The 14,949-nt window shown below is 44.3% G+C and overlaps 1 protein-coding gene across 14 annotated transcripts in view; it reads right to left on the reverse strand.

The window, feature by feature from the left end:
• The window catches only part of Nsd3 (nuclear receptor binding SET domain protein 3), a 113,335-nt gene that overhangs the window by 24,812 nt on the left and 73,574 nt on the right, over positions 1 to 14,949 (reverse strand). For 8 of the 14 annotated variants that reach the window (XM_039094399.2, XM_006253309.5, XM_006253307.5 and 5 more), the window contains 6 exons: positions 12,719 to 12,849; positions 11,623 to 11,751; positions 10,874 to 11,000; positions 8,656 to 8,853; positions 8,035 to 8,205; positions 434 to 580 (listed from right to left, as the gene is read on the reverse strand). In XM_039094399.2, coding sequence (XP_038950327.1) covers positions 434 to 580; positions 8,035 to 8,205; positions 8,656 to 8,853; positions 10,874 to 11,000; positions 11,623 to 11,751; positions 12,719 to 12,849 — 903 coding nt within the window. Of the gene's footprint in view, positions 1 to 433; positions 581 to 8,034; positions 8,206 to 8,655; positions 8,854 to 10,873; positions 11,001 to 11,622; positions 11,752 to 12,718; positions 12,850 to 13,222; positions 14,824 to 14,949 lie in introns of those variants that run through there. The other 6 variants (XM_063275246.1, XM_006253311.5, XM_063275245.1 and 3 more) reach the window with 2 other exon arrangements.

Genomic DNA, 14,949 nt, shown 5'->3' on the forward strand with positions numbered 1-14,949 from the left:
TCATAGAATATGTCCAGAAACATTCTTCTCCAGCATCTGCTGCTCGCCTTTCTTTTCTAAATAGCCTTTCTGGTTGTTTAGCTTATAAGGGGGAGACAACCCTATCATGGCTATTCTAGTCTAACATGAATGATAATTCTACGTCAAGCAAATGAGGAAGTCTTTTATGTTATATACAATTCTAGTCTTTGTATTTTAAACATCTTTGAGCACTGAAAACTGAGTCAGGGAGAACAGTAAAACTCTGTGATGACAGGATTATTTTAAGCCCTTTGATAACTCCGTAGCCATATGAAGACAGTCATAACCACACAGGCAGGACCTACAAAAAGCAGCAGGCATTGCTCGACAGGCATACATCCCCCCTCCACTTGAAGAGAGAAAAGGAAAATGCAGAAATTAAACATGAGAGAAACTATTCAGTCATTATTACCTTTCTCACATCTCTTTTTGGAAGCTGACGAAGAAGGAATCATAGGTAATTTCATCAACTCAGCACGGTTTGATTCACTCAGTAGGTAGTGGGATTTATAGGCATAGGAACTGAACATGGGGTCTGAATGGTCCTGAACTATCAGCCCTATATGAAACAAACAGAAAGAGATGAGCTGCCATGAAACTACCCATGATTCCATGAGGGAAATCAGCACCTATTACGTGATCAAGCCTTATGGTTGGGGATGGGAGTGTGTGAGAATGAAGCGGCCCTGCTTCCCTGACTTCCCTGAAGAGTCCCTTTACGCTGCCACAGGAAGTGCTTACCACCTTAAATGTTCTAGAAAGCTGCTGTGACCTGCCTACCTGTCTGTCCTATTTGGAAGAAAACACAAGACCCACTGGAACACTGGCCCCCAGTACTTGAAGGTACATCCACAGTGCAGCTGGATGCCACTGTCTGCCCAGGGCACTGCTGTTTTAGTGTCCCTTCCTCTGCTGGCTATTAGCCTGTGTGACACAGCAGTCTCACACAGGGGCTGCTTTGAGAAGGAAGAGTTGTGGTTTGGGAGAGTCACCACTGACTTTTTCCAGTAGGTGTGATCTTTATTCGATGCTGCCCTCCAGTGAGATGGGGTCAAGAAATGTCTGAACCAGACCGCGCATGGTGGCACACGCCTTTAGTCCCAGTACTTGGGAGGCAGAGGCAGGGGAATCCAAGCAAGTCCAAGACATGCAGGGCTCTGTTACACAGAGAAACCCTGTCTTGAAAAACAATCAGGAAGGAAGGAAGGAAGGAAGGAAGGAAGGAAGGAAGGAAGGAAGGAAGGAAGGGAGGAAGGGAGGGAGGAAGGAAGAAAGGGTGGTCAGTCTGAACTAGGTGACAGAATAGAACTTGACACTGCTACTAACACAGGAATCTTGTAAGAAAAGTTATGCAATGTCAATTTTTTTTTATCTATTTAGTACAAAGAAGTGTAAAAAAATGAATGAAAGGGGATTTTTAAAATGAGAAAAGTCTGGTGCAGAAATTGTCAGACTGGTCCAACTTGAGACCCATGCCAAGAGAGGGAGCCCATGATAGACTCTGCCTGGAGGACCAGGAACCAGAGGCTGGACAACCCGGGAGACCTAGGATAGGAAAAAGAAAGTCCTAGCATAATTGTTATCAGAGAGGCTTCGTCCAGCAACTGATGGGAGCAGATGCAGAGACCACAGCCAGACATTAGGTGGAGCTCGGGAAGGAACCCCACAGAAGATGGGGAGGACAGATTGTAGGAGCGGGTGTGTGTGTGTGTGTGTGTGTGTGAAGACCACCACAAGAAAATGATCCACAGAATCCACTAACCAGGGCTCAGAGACACTAAAATGATAACCACAGAGCATGCATATAATATATGTATGTATGTATGCATGCATGTATGCATGCATGCATATATGTATGTATGCTGTATGTATGTTATGTGTGTATGTATGTATGCTGTATGTATGTATGTATGTATGTATGTATGTAACAGTTATCTAGTCTTCTTGTAGGACTCTCACAGTAGGAGCAGGGGCTGTCTCTGACTATTCTGCCTCCTTTTGGGACCCTTGTCTTCTGGGCTGTCTCGTTCAGCCTTAATATGAGGGGAGGTGTCTAGTCTTACTGTAACTTGATATGTCATGTTTGGTAGATATCCCTGAGGGGCCTGCCATTTTCTGAAGGGAAATGGAGGAGTGGATCTGAGGAGAGAGACAGAAGGAAGGGGGCCTGGAAGGAGAAGAGGGAGGGGAAACTGGTTGGGATGTAATGTATAAGAGAATAAAAAAAGGCTTTGAGTAGCTTGCTAGCTATTTAAACTATCTGAAAGGCTATACTTTAAAAAGAATAAAATGTATTTTAAAAGCCCTCTACTATACAGTTATTATAAATTCTACCACATGATTATAAAAAGGAAAAATAAGGAAGGTCAAGTACAATCTCCCCGCTCACCAGTCTGTGACCTTAGGAAAATAACTCAAGCTTGGCTTTAGTGCTCTTCCTCACATAAAAGAGGAAACACTTCTCCCACAGCACCTGTGGCAATTACTTCAAATCCTCTGCATCAGAGTGTGATATACATATGTGAAGTAACTGCTGTTACTACTATTAAAATAAAAAGAAAACCCTAACCTACCAGCTCCACTACAAAGAAAGGTTTAGGTGTTAAGTTTTTTATTTTATATAGTACTCAAAAATCATGAAAATGTAAATAACATAAACTGCACTGAAAGATACCTCAGTATCTTCTATGGTGTTTCAGGTTGGCTGGAGACATACCTAAAACCTCTAAGTATTTCTAGACGCCCCCATTCCATAAGCATTAGCCTTATGACTTTATTTTTAATTAATTAACCGTGCATGTTCAAACTTGTGTATGCAGGCAAATAGAGGCCAGAGGACAACGAGCAGGGAGGGCTGTCTCCTCCATCGGTGCATCCCTGGCACCCAAATCTGACTGCTAAGCTTAGCAGCGTACCTCTACCCATGAGGCCATCTCAATGGTCCAGGCTTAAGGATCCTAAATACCCAGGAACTAAGAACTAAGAAAGAATCCTTTGTGGGAATAGAAACATTCTTAATAGGGTTAGAAAGAGAAAATAAGCAATATTTTCTAATTCTAAAACATAATTTATTAAAGTGTTTTTTTAAATAGGTGTCCTTAATGTTTAAAAGATTACATGTTTGTACTTTTTTTTCTTTTAGGCTTTTTTGAGAGAGGGTTTCATGTAGTTCTGGTTGTCCCATGACTCATTATGTAGACCAGGCTGGCTTAGAAATCAGAGATCTGCCTGCCTCTGCTTTCCAAATGCTGGGATTGAAATGGGTGGACCGCATCTGGCTTACATTTGTACTTAAAAGACTTGGATTTAAATCTTCTCAAATCCCAAATATCTGGTATGTTTAGACTGATTTTGCAAAATGCTATGAGAGAAAATGAAGTTTTCCTCTAATACAAAGCTAATTTGCTATACAGTTCACTGCTTGGGTATTTAGATCAGGTACAGACAGCAGAGTTCTAGTTCTGAGTGGTGGGCGGGGCTCTGTCCCGTGGTCATTATTCTCAAGGTCTTAGTTAATGAGCATCAGTTTAATTTCACAAAGTGGCAAAAGTTGCTGTAAACATACATTTTCTACCTGTCCTAAATTTAAAACAGTTTTAAAGAGCAGCCAATTTAAAAAGAACAAATAGCAGAGTGTGATGGCGCACGCCTTTACGCCACACTTGGGAGCAGAGGCAGCCAGTCTACACAGTGAGTTCTACAGAGTGACATCCTGTCTTGGAGAACAAACAAATCAGAGATCAATTATTAAATGAAACATAGCACAAAAATATTGGTTAAAATACTGTCTGAACTGGACTTAGAATATACACCAACATAAGCTAAGTTCCAGTTATAAAGTGACATTTTTGGCACTCTATGACAAAGGGTCGGAAGGGCCAGAGCAGACAGAAAAGGGCAGCGACCGGGCTGCCGGCCTCGAGGACCTGCCTGGAGGTCCTAACGCTATGCAGCAAACCTACAGGTCCACAGTGCGGGGTTGGAGAGGTGGCTGAGGTTAAGAGCACTGGCTTTCTCTCAGAGGACCCAGTACACATATACAGCACGCACGCACACACACACACACACACACACACACACACACACACACACACACACACACACACACAGGTACACATACCTCAATTCAGGTCCTTTCTGATCACTGCTCTATTCTGGGATAAAGACTGGGATAAATTTTTATTTAGCATTTGATCTTTTCTGCCACCACTGAGGTGTTCGATGAAGACCTTTGGTTCAACTCCTGCAGGCTTCAAAGCAGGGCAACTGCAGCTACTTCTACTTCAGGGTGGGATAAGGGTGAATGGTAGAGCACTTGTCTAGTGTGAGTCTGGGTTTAATCCCCAGACCACAAACAAACAAACACATCAAAATGAAAATCTCAGTGTTCCTTACTTGATGGCAGATAGCATCTATGCTTGGGAAACCGAGGAAGACAGAAAGCCCCAGGGTAAAGAATCCAGCTATGGAAGGGACTGTATACAAGCTGCTAGCACAGAAGTGTTTATTTAATCGTTAACTGCCTATCTCTTCTAAGTTGTTTTGTTGTTATTGTTTTTAAATGCTATTAGATGTTTCTAAGTTAATGTGGTAAATAAAATACCTACAGATGTGGCAGAACCTTCCCCTAATGAATAAAGATTTCAGGGGCCTGGAGGATTTCATTTTGAATGGCTTACTAATTAGGATGCTAGCTGCTGGGCCCAGCGATCGAGTTACCTGTTGATTCTAAACTAAGTTTGTGTGGTGTTTTCTTTCACATGGCAACTCCAGAGTTCCAGGTATGGTAGTGGGGCACCCCAGCCAGCCATATGTGTGGGAGCAACCCACAATGGGAACTTAGCAAGTGGGGTGGAGAAATTTCAGAGCCTCAGGTCAAAGTCTCTATGAAATGAGAACAGGCCCATCCGCGCCTTGCAGGCAACAGTATATCCATGCTTTTTTAATATTTCTTGCAACATACAGTCCTAGCTACTTGGGAAGCTAAGGCAGAGGATCACTTGATTTAGAAGTTTAATACCAGCCTCTAGATAGATCTCATCTTAAACCAGAAAACAGAAAGAAAACCTCTTTTAAAAAATATGACTTCCAACAAATTAACTATGTCCTAAAGCAAAAACAGACAACAAAAAGTTTTGATCTTCAGTGAGGCCTAAATATAACATAACAGACTTGATAAATCTAATAGTTCTTTCAAATGTTACACAGAGGGAAATGCAAAAAATGGATTTTTTTAAAAACAAAAATGACAGTATTAAGCAAAACAGACATTTATAATGATTACTGATTTTAAAGAGGAGAATTTTATTATAATACAGCCAAGATAAAGATGCAGAGTATGTATCATAGTCAATGACGTTTTATTTTACATGTAGCATGTGCTGGTTTGGATGAGAATGACCCCCATAGACTCATCCTGTGTTTGGTGGAACAGTTTGAGAACGATTAGGAGGTGTGGCCTTCGAGGTGTGTCACTGCCGGGGAGGGGACTGAGGTTTCCAGAGCCTAAGTCAGGCCTACTTTGTTTTCTCGGTTTCATGGTGTTTGACTCAGGCTTTTAGCTATGGCTCCAGCTGCCATGGCCCTGACATGATGGGGCGCATCTGAAACTGCAAGTGAGCCCCTAACTGGGTGCTGCCCTCCTAAGCTGCCTCGGCCACGTCCCACCATAGCAGCAGAGAGGGGTGGTATTCTGTGGGCAGCCTTGGTAACGCAGGGCTGTGGAGAAGCGGCAGACTGGCCTCGGAAAGCAAGGCTGAACGGTCCACGGGACTGAATGGCCATCATCCGAGCAGGAGTCTGGAAATGAGGAGTGGTGAGAACAATGTGGACTATGGAGGCTTCAGCTCATGACGTGGCAGAGGGGAAGGAAGGATGTTAAGTATGTGGTTGGGTTTTGCCCGTGTCCTAAGAATCTGCCTGAGGCTAAACTGAAGAGTTTTGGATTAATGTCCTGGGCAGAAAGGCCAAGGCGACCTCGTACATAAGACTGTACTGTGGTTCTTAGTGATTACTCCTGTGCACATCCACAATGAAAAAGAGCAAGCAGGGAAAAGAGAACACACAATGTACAGTTAGACGGAAAGAAGAGCAGAGGAAATTGAATGTCGAAGCCAAGTCTTCCCTGCTCAGAGATGATTAAAAACGCCCTTTGGAACTGGGATAAGTGCCCTCAGGCAAGACCCACTCGGCTCAGTTTCTGACTGGTATAAAGGAAGTGCCTACGGAAAGGAAAGCTTACTCAACACACAGAGCACCAACAAATCAAAGTTTATGCAAATGTAGTTCAAAGAGGGCCCAGGCCCCATCCCAAGCAGTGGAGCAGAACTTGGTAGTGTCTCCTACGTGGTTCTGGCTTTAGAGGCAAGAATACCCAAGTAAAGAGGGAGTAACATCTTCCTCCAACGTTAAGGAAGGATGTTGATGCCAGGTGTGTGACAGGGGAGTACCTGCATGCAGTCCCAGAGAGGCCACTGCATGAAGCTGAGAAAATGAAGCATGGATTGCACTGGAGAGCCCACAGTGCTGGAGAGGCCAGAGTCCTGCGACATCTGTCAAAGAGAACTGCAAACAGTGTGGAAGCGGTCTGAGAGAGAGCAGTATGCTGCAGACGTCAAGTTGGAAGGAGCTGAAAATCTCAAGAGCCCTCTGACATCAAACATGGAGATGCAGAATTTGGAGTTTGCCCTGCAGTGTTTTTGCCTGGCTTTGGTCCAGTATTCCTCCACCATGCTCCTTCCCTCCTGGAATGGTAGTGTACATTCTGTGTCATGTATGTTGAAGTATGTAACTTGCCTTTGATTTTACAGGGACTCCAATGTAAAGATTGCCCTGAGTCTCAGAAGGAGCACTGAACTTTTACAAAGCCTTGAGACTGAGAGACTACAGGGCCTTCGAAGTTGGACTACATGCATTTTGCATAATGAAACAGCCACTCGCCTATGGGGGCCAGTAAGTGGAATGTGGTAGTTTGAAAATGTAAATCATGCCTAAGGCTCCTATGTTTGAGTGCCCGATTTTCTAATTGGTAGAATCAATTGTGAAAGATTAAGAGGTGTGGCCTTGTTGGAGGCCCTGTGGCACTGTCGGGTGGGTTTTGAAGTTTCAAAAGCCAAGCCACTGCAGTTGGCTTGCTCTCTCTTGGCCTTTTGGTTATAGCAACATGTGAGCCCTCAGCTTCTGCTTCCCACCATGACAGTCATGGACTAACCCTCTGAAACTGTAAGTAAGCTCTCAGGTAAATGCTTTCTTTATAAATTACTTTGGCCATGGTGTTTTGTCACAGCGATAGAAAAGTAAGACAGACTATGAACTTAAGTCTGTTAATACCACCTCTGGTCCTCCACAGGACACAATACTGTTTTCAGTTTGTCAGTTTCACGAATGTAGAAAATCCTACATGGCTGCTCTTAACTAAACTAGCACATGTGTGGCCTTGGCTCACATGAACAAAACATACAACTGAGAGAGTGCTGCCCTCGCTCTGCACACGACACTCCCAAACAGCCGACCCGACAAAGCAGGAAGGCTCTGCTTTAAGTCAAACACTGAGGAGAATAATCTTCTGATTGGTGAAACAGAAAAACCGACCAACAACTTACTTATAATCCTAAGCTTGTGTTTTGCTTCCTTTTTGAGTCAGAGTCTCTCTACAAAGCCTTAGCTGTCTCTGGAACTTGCTGTGTAGACCAGGCTAGCCTAAACCTGCTGAGATCCACCTGCCCCTGCCTCTCCAGTGCTAGGATCAAAGGTGTATATCACCATATCAGCTTAAGGTCTTTTTAAAATGCAAATGTTAGTTTAGCTTGTGGAAGAGTTGGTATTCTTACAATGTGGATGTCTGTCTGAACCCTCTCTCTTAGTAGTCTATGCGTAACAGGATGGAGTCAGCACTCGCTGGGACATAGTGCCATGAGACAGACAGCTGGAGTTCTTACCAATGCAGAGACACAGTTAAATGGAGGAATATGCCAATGACATCAGGACAAGGAAATAAAACAGATTGACACTCACCTCTGGCACAAACGAAACAAAAGCCTACGTTTATAGCAGCAGAATGACTACTCCGCTTGGAATGGTTACTACAGATGAGAATGTGGGAGGACACAGATACACTTCCAGCAGCGACACACGCATCTCCAAAGTGGTAGGCGATTGGGCATCTCAAGCACTTCATCATCCGGCCTGTGTGAAGACAGGTAAAAAGCCACTACAGCATCCATCTACAGCATGCTGCCTATGACACGGGACAGACAGCATGCTGGCTATGACACGGGGCAGGCTCCCCCGCCTGAGGGACTGGTTACATTAGTACAGAATGCTCTCCACGGCAAGGCCAACGCTGTGGCTGACGCTGTCATCCTATTCCTCAGTCCCTAGATTCCAGGCTCAGAGGGAGTCCTCCACAGGAATCGGGGTCTACTTTAAATCCTGTATCTACACCTAAGGAGGTTTAGTGCATGCAGTCTGGATGTCTGAATTGACACCTTCACCTCTGCCCAATAAGTCAACGGAGGCTCAGCTTTTGAACGTGGAAATAAACAGAGAATGCCTGCCGTTGTTGACAGAGTCGTGCCGAGCATGCCAAGTGCTGCACTGAACTTGACACACTGCCCCTCCGCTGGCCCTGGTTACCTTTGCTCGCTTTGTGGATGTCCTTCTCCATGGAGCAGGAAGAACAACAGTGCTGGGGACAGCGGAATCCTTTTGACTCAAAGATGGCAGTGGGGAATTTGCGGACACAGGCTTCATGATAAAACTTTCCACAAACACTAACAGAACAACGTTTCACATCCTTACCAGACACTTTACATGAAAAACATGGGTGCTGCCCTAGAAAATTGATTAAAAAAAAATAGGTTAAGTAAGATCCTATTAAAATGGGTTGGGGATTTAGCTCAGTGGTAGAGCACTTGCCTAGGAAGCACAAGGCCCTGGGTTGAGTCCCCAGCTCCAAAAAAAAGAACCAAAAAAAAAAAAAAAAAGATCCTATTAAAACATATTCCAGTTCATTTATTGAATCATTCAAAGTGTTGGGCTGAGGCCCTGGGCCTTGGGCATGCTAGGTGAGGACTCTGACACTGGGCTACACCCCAGCACTTGGTTTCGGAGATAAGGGCTTTTTTGAAAGAAGTACCCTAGACCAGGCTCAAACATGCCATCCTCCTGCTTCAGTGTCCTTAGTGCTCAGTTACAAATGTGTGCCTCCACATTAGCTAAATATTCCTTTTACATAGAAGCGGCTACAAACACCAAAGAGCTGGTCTTGAAAGAGCTATCACATTTCAGAATTTAGCACACAGAAAGAAAGAGCTATCACATTTCAGAATTTAGCACACAGAAAGAAAGAGCTATCACATTTCAGAATTTAGCATACAGAAAGAAACCTGGGGTTGGAGAGGTGGCTCAGTAGTCACGACCACTGCCTACTTTTCCAAACCTGTGTTTAGTTCTCAGCACCCTCAAGGCAACACACAACTGTCCATAATTCCAGAACTGACTCCCTCACATAGACATATATACAGGCAAAATGCCAATGTACATGGAATACAAATAAATAAGTTATTACAATGTATAAGTAAATTCCTATTTTAAAAAAGATTATAAAGACATTACTGTATATGTGCTAATTTGAAAATTCGTATCAATGGAAAAATTCCTAGAAAAAAAGAACTTACCAATACTGCAACAAAAATAAGTAGAAAATGTTTGACTGAGTCCCTAGTAGGTAAAAGCATTTGGGAGGGATTAGGAGGTGTGGCCTTGTGGGAGGTGTGTCACTGGGGGATGGGCCTTGAGGTTTCAAACACCCAAGCATGGCCTTCAGCTACTGCTGAAGTAAGCTCTCAGCTACTGCTCTAGTACCATGTCTGCCCGGCCTGCCTGCCTGATCTATGCTCCTTGCCATGGTCATAGACTCACCCCCTGAAACCTAAGTCCCCAATAACTCTTTCTTCTATAAGTTACCTTATATAAGGTCATGGTGTCTCTTTACAGCAAAAGAGAAGTGACTAAAACAACTAGCTATGTTCTTTCAGACTGAACAACTGTTTTCTAATGAGCTTAAACAAAACATGGCTATAGTAAAGAAGAAAATATAAGCTAGCATATTTCTTTGTATGCTACAAGAAAGCCTTGGAACATAAATGGTGGGAGAAGAAATCAATGATAAATACTAAGCTTTAAGAAATTTAACAGCAGGGGCTGGGGATTTAGCTCAGTGGTAGAGCGCTTACCTAGGAAGCGCAAGGCCCTGGGTTCGGTCCCCAGCTCCGAAAAAAAAAAGAAACAAAAAAAAAAAAAAAGAAATTTAACAGCAGGTCTGGCCTGGTGGTGCAGACCCTTAATCCCTCCCTGTACTGGGGAGGCAGAGGCAGGTAGATTTCTGGGAGTTTGAGGCCAGTCTGGTTTACACAGTGAGTTGTAGGACAGTCAGGTCTACATAGTAAGACCCTGTCTCTTAAAAAAAAAATTAATAGCATTATTTTTCCCACAAAATATGTAATCATATTTAAGTTCTACTATAACCATATGTTACTATAAATATTTACATATTATATTTAAATATTTGCTTTAACCATAATTAGTTTCAATCAATACTTGTTGAGTCTACTAGACTTAAAATGTTTATTAAACACAAACACCAATCTTAAACTTATTTACATACTCAACAAACAAAACAAACATTTTTGTTTTTGGACATAGGTGGTTTGGACTGTTTTTTGACCTTGGAAAGCTTAACCCTGGATGGTTCTTGGTTTGCTGAAATCCCTGTGGGAGGAGAGAATGAGTACGAGGGTGAGCCTTCACGTCACCCGGGAGCGCTCTGCCTGCCCAGCCTTCCCCTGCTCACCTGTCTCACACTCCTCACAGGTGAAGCGTCCCTCAGGGACCGCAGCCAGCCCCAAGCACTCCGGATGAAAGTGTCTGCAGCATTCCCCCTCACAAGCAACGAGAGAGTCTCCAGTGTTCTCACAGACCTGCAAGAGCAAGGAAGCAGCTTAGCGCTTCAGAATTGACCTCAGTGCTTGCTGAAGTAGAGGCCCTTGGAGTTTTCTCCTAATATTCTGAGTTAAAAGGTCTGAAAAAGGAGCCTGAGAATTTCAGTTCCTTTTTTTTTCTTTTCCTTTTTTTGAGACATGGTTTCTCTACAAAGCCCTGTGTTTGGTTCCCAGACCTTACAGGGAGCTCAGACACCCATCTGTAATCCCAGTTCCTCTTCTGACTTCAGGCCCAGCCATGCATGTGGTGTACACACCCTCATGTAGGCAAAATATTAATTAAATAACTCATAAAAATTAAGAAAGAACAGTTGTTGGGCATGGTGGTGGCTCACAGTTGAGTCCAAAGCTAGCCTGGTCTCTACAGCAAGTCTCAGACCAGGCAACCAAGGTGATCCTGTCTCAAAAGCGAAACAACAAAAACCTAGTGAAGACTGAAACTTGCATCTGGCTGACAAACATTCCAGCTCAGGATGGGGAGAAGCACAAACAACCCTTAGACCTGTATGTAGGTTTAAAGCAATGTAATAACATAATAAAAAGTACAGGAGACGAAGATACGGCTGGTAGAACTGGATCACGTTTACCGCCACCTGCCTACCTGACACACAGTGTCCTTCTTACTCAGGCCGACGCCTCTCCGTGACAGGCTCGAGTCCACCGACTGTGCATCAGAAGCATCTGCATCAGCAGCTGCTGACGGGCTATCTACTTGTTTTCCAAAGCCTACCTATGTGGGAAACAAACAGCACAGGATAAAGAAGAGACAGTTCCCTTCGACACAGCCTGAAACCCAGTGAAAGCAATGGGAGTTCATCCCATCACAGCCCGCCCACCTTATCTTCTGTCCTTCCTTTAACCCAGGGATCTTGTCTGTGTGTCTGTCATTTCGGAGAAACTAAAGCTAATATTTAAAAAGCAACAATGACAAAATTCCTCTGTTATGCAAGAAACCTACAAGATAAGTTTCACATAACCAAAGGGATTGTTTTCCCTAGCCAAGCTACACCTTTAACCTCAGCACTGGTGAGCCTGAGGTAGGCAGATGTCTATGGTGCACAGGCCAGCCTGGTCTACGGTCATCCAGCGTTACATAGTGAGGCCATGTCTCAAAAAGTTTCTCCCTAAGAGTATTGATTTGGTTATTATTAAATAGGTCAGAGTCTGATAATGCAGCTCTGCTACCCTGGAACTTCCTATGTACCGTATGTACTGCAGGTATGTACTCAAGAGATCTGTCCCTTCTTAGCATGGGATTAAAGTCATATGACACCATGCCTGGCCCCGTAATTTGTTTAAACAAGGGCTGACCACCATGAAGCACCTCCTTTGGATGGACCTACAGTTCTAGACGCCTGACTGCCCTACACTCTCCTGCAATGGCCCTGAAATCTTGACTGGACTTTCCAGAGGGAGAGAGTAGCTGCTTGTATATATATATTTATATTTTTATATCTGTGCCCTGGAACAAGCCTCTCTACTGGGGGAAGGTTTTGGAGAGTTGTATACACAGCAATGGAGGAAGGAAAAGTGGACACGTAAGCGGAACTCTCACAGTGGCCGAGAGTTAGCAATCGGTTCCCCCTTACCGCCTATCCTATCAGGAGTATGTTCTCGTTCCCCAGCTTCGCCCAGGAGAGCATGCTGCTGTGGCTGGCAGACGAGAGGCGTCTGCCCAGCCCCTAGCACGCACTCACCTGCCCATCACTCGGTCCTCTGGAATCGGAGTCAGATGTGTCTCTGTACGTGCAACTGGCCGTTTCCACATCAGTCGAGGCGCGACTCCTTTTCTTTAGAGGTTTACAGGAATCTGAAATCTCGCTGGCACCTTAACACAACACACTGAAATTAATCCTAAAATAGCACTTAGGGTTACTGTTTTCCACTTTTTTGTTGGTATTTTCTTTCCCCAAGCTCGTCTTAAGTACACTGGGGGGATCCACAGCTCTCTGTAGCACAGAAGCCGCGAGTCAGGGCTTTGTAAGTCTCTGGCTTCCGGCAGTAAGAGGTCCCATTCACAACTGCTCTACAGAAACAGTAAGTTCAGTTCTGCTTGTCACCATGTCACCCACAGAGCCCGAGTTCCACTCTAGACATGCACTCTATCCAAACTGAGACAGCCGACTGACTTGGAACAACTCAGAGAACCATTCGGTTTTGTCGGGGACATGAAACCCACACAGTGTAGCTCACAGACACGCTTGCAGAGACATCTCCATCTTGCTTTATTAGGGATGTGACAAATCTTTGATTTGTATTCGATTCGTACACGGATAGTGCCATTTCAACCCCCCAATTTTGCAATTCGGTTGATTATCCCCCCAATAAAATTTTGGATTTTCATAATTGTTCTTTCTTGGTAAAGTGGCATTTATTGTGACCGTTAACAAGTGCTGCGGCACATCTACACATGTCATGCCATGTGGGAGGCACATCACTGAGGGCTGTGATGGACAATCAGGGTCCAAGTGCAATAAATCACCAAGGACTAGATGAGAGGCCTCTGGACTTTGTGAGGGAAAGAAGAAATATATATATATATATGGAAAAAGAAGCCAGAGAAGAGTGTGGAAATTTTCTTTTAAAACTGCGTGTAATACAAATCCAGCCAAAACAATAGTGCAAAAAGTTACAAAGCAACAATCTCTTGGGCTAATGCGGTAGGCTATACAGAGACAGCCACGATGAACTGTGCAGATCAGGCACGGTGAATACCAAGGAACCAAGGAGACGGTAAGATCTCCACCCACGGTCTGTTTTAGACTTCCCCCAAACTTTCCGAACAGACATCTAGCTCAGCCCAGCAAGCTATGGCGGAAGTGTGCAGTCCAGAAGAGACCGTGGAGAAACAAGTCTCCTAAGGCCATGTAGATCCGCAACAGGCTGAATGGGAGCGCTTGGTGTTTAGCGGCCACGTTCTGTGGAGGAGGATGTGGGCCTCTCGAGACTGCTCTGGTTACTGGAACCTTCTTAGCACACCCCTTCCTACAAGTTTGCACTGAGAGCTGCCTGACAGCTACGAATGAGGGTGCCTGCCCATGTTAGTGCTGATTAGAAAACACAAGTACACACATCTACTCTTTCACTGCTGGTGTGTGGGACCAGAACACCACCACAAAGTACTTCCTTGGCCTAAGAGATCACTGAATTAACAAGGAGCTTTAACAGAAGAACAGGAGTGCTGTACTGAGAGGCTTGCGAAGGGAAACACGGGTCCCGCCAATTCCGATGAGTTTCTGAAAATGCTAGAAAAATGACAGACCGCTGAAGGCGGCTGTCCTGTTGTTCTCCATGATAACGGCACTAATGTTAAAAAAACAATAAGAGCTTTTAATGATTGCAATGTATACAGTTTGGGCCATTTGGCAAAACCCTGCAGATGTGTATTAATGATGCTTTATTTAAAAACAAAAACCAAAACAGTCCATGTTGGAATCGATCAGGGTAAGTTAAATGGTGGTTTTTTAGGCTGGACCCATGATTTAAGCTGTACCCATCCAGCTCGGACAAAAAAAAAAAAAAAAAAAAGATAGAGAGAAATCATCTGAATGTTAAAGCAATTGTTCAGTCTTGAAGAAGAAACCAGGCCAGAGAGCGCCAATAATGATGATTGGCAAAATCAAAATCAAAACAAAAGGAACTTTATCGAGCCGCCGACAAAGAATTCTTGCTCGGAGACTCCAAGTCTGGAGTTTCTGGGATGAAATTGTACAGGAGTCTCAGTCCACAGTTTCCTCTTTCGCTGCGGAGACGGAGAGGTCACTGAATCGGACAGAGCCCTGCGCTCCTCGGTCCGCCGACCCTGTGGAATGGTGGAAACACAACGCAATCAGGCCTCCTAATCTCGCAGCGATCGATCGCGATGTCTTTTCTTGGAGCTCCGCCAAGCAGTGTTCCCTCCGAGAGGCGTTCAGTTCTGCTGAGGATC

This window comes from Rattus norvegicus, chromosome 16 (assembly GCF_036323735.1).
Source record: "Rattus norvegicus strain BN/NHsdMcwi chromosome 16, GRCr8, whole genome shotgun sequence".
In the NCBI taxonomy this organism is placed as follows: domain Eukaryota; kingdom Metazoa; phylum Chordata; class Mammalia; order Rodentia; family Muridae; genus Rattus; species Rattus norvegicus.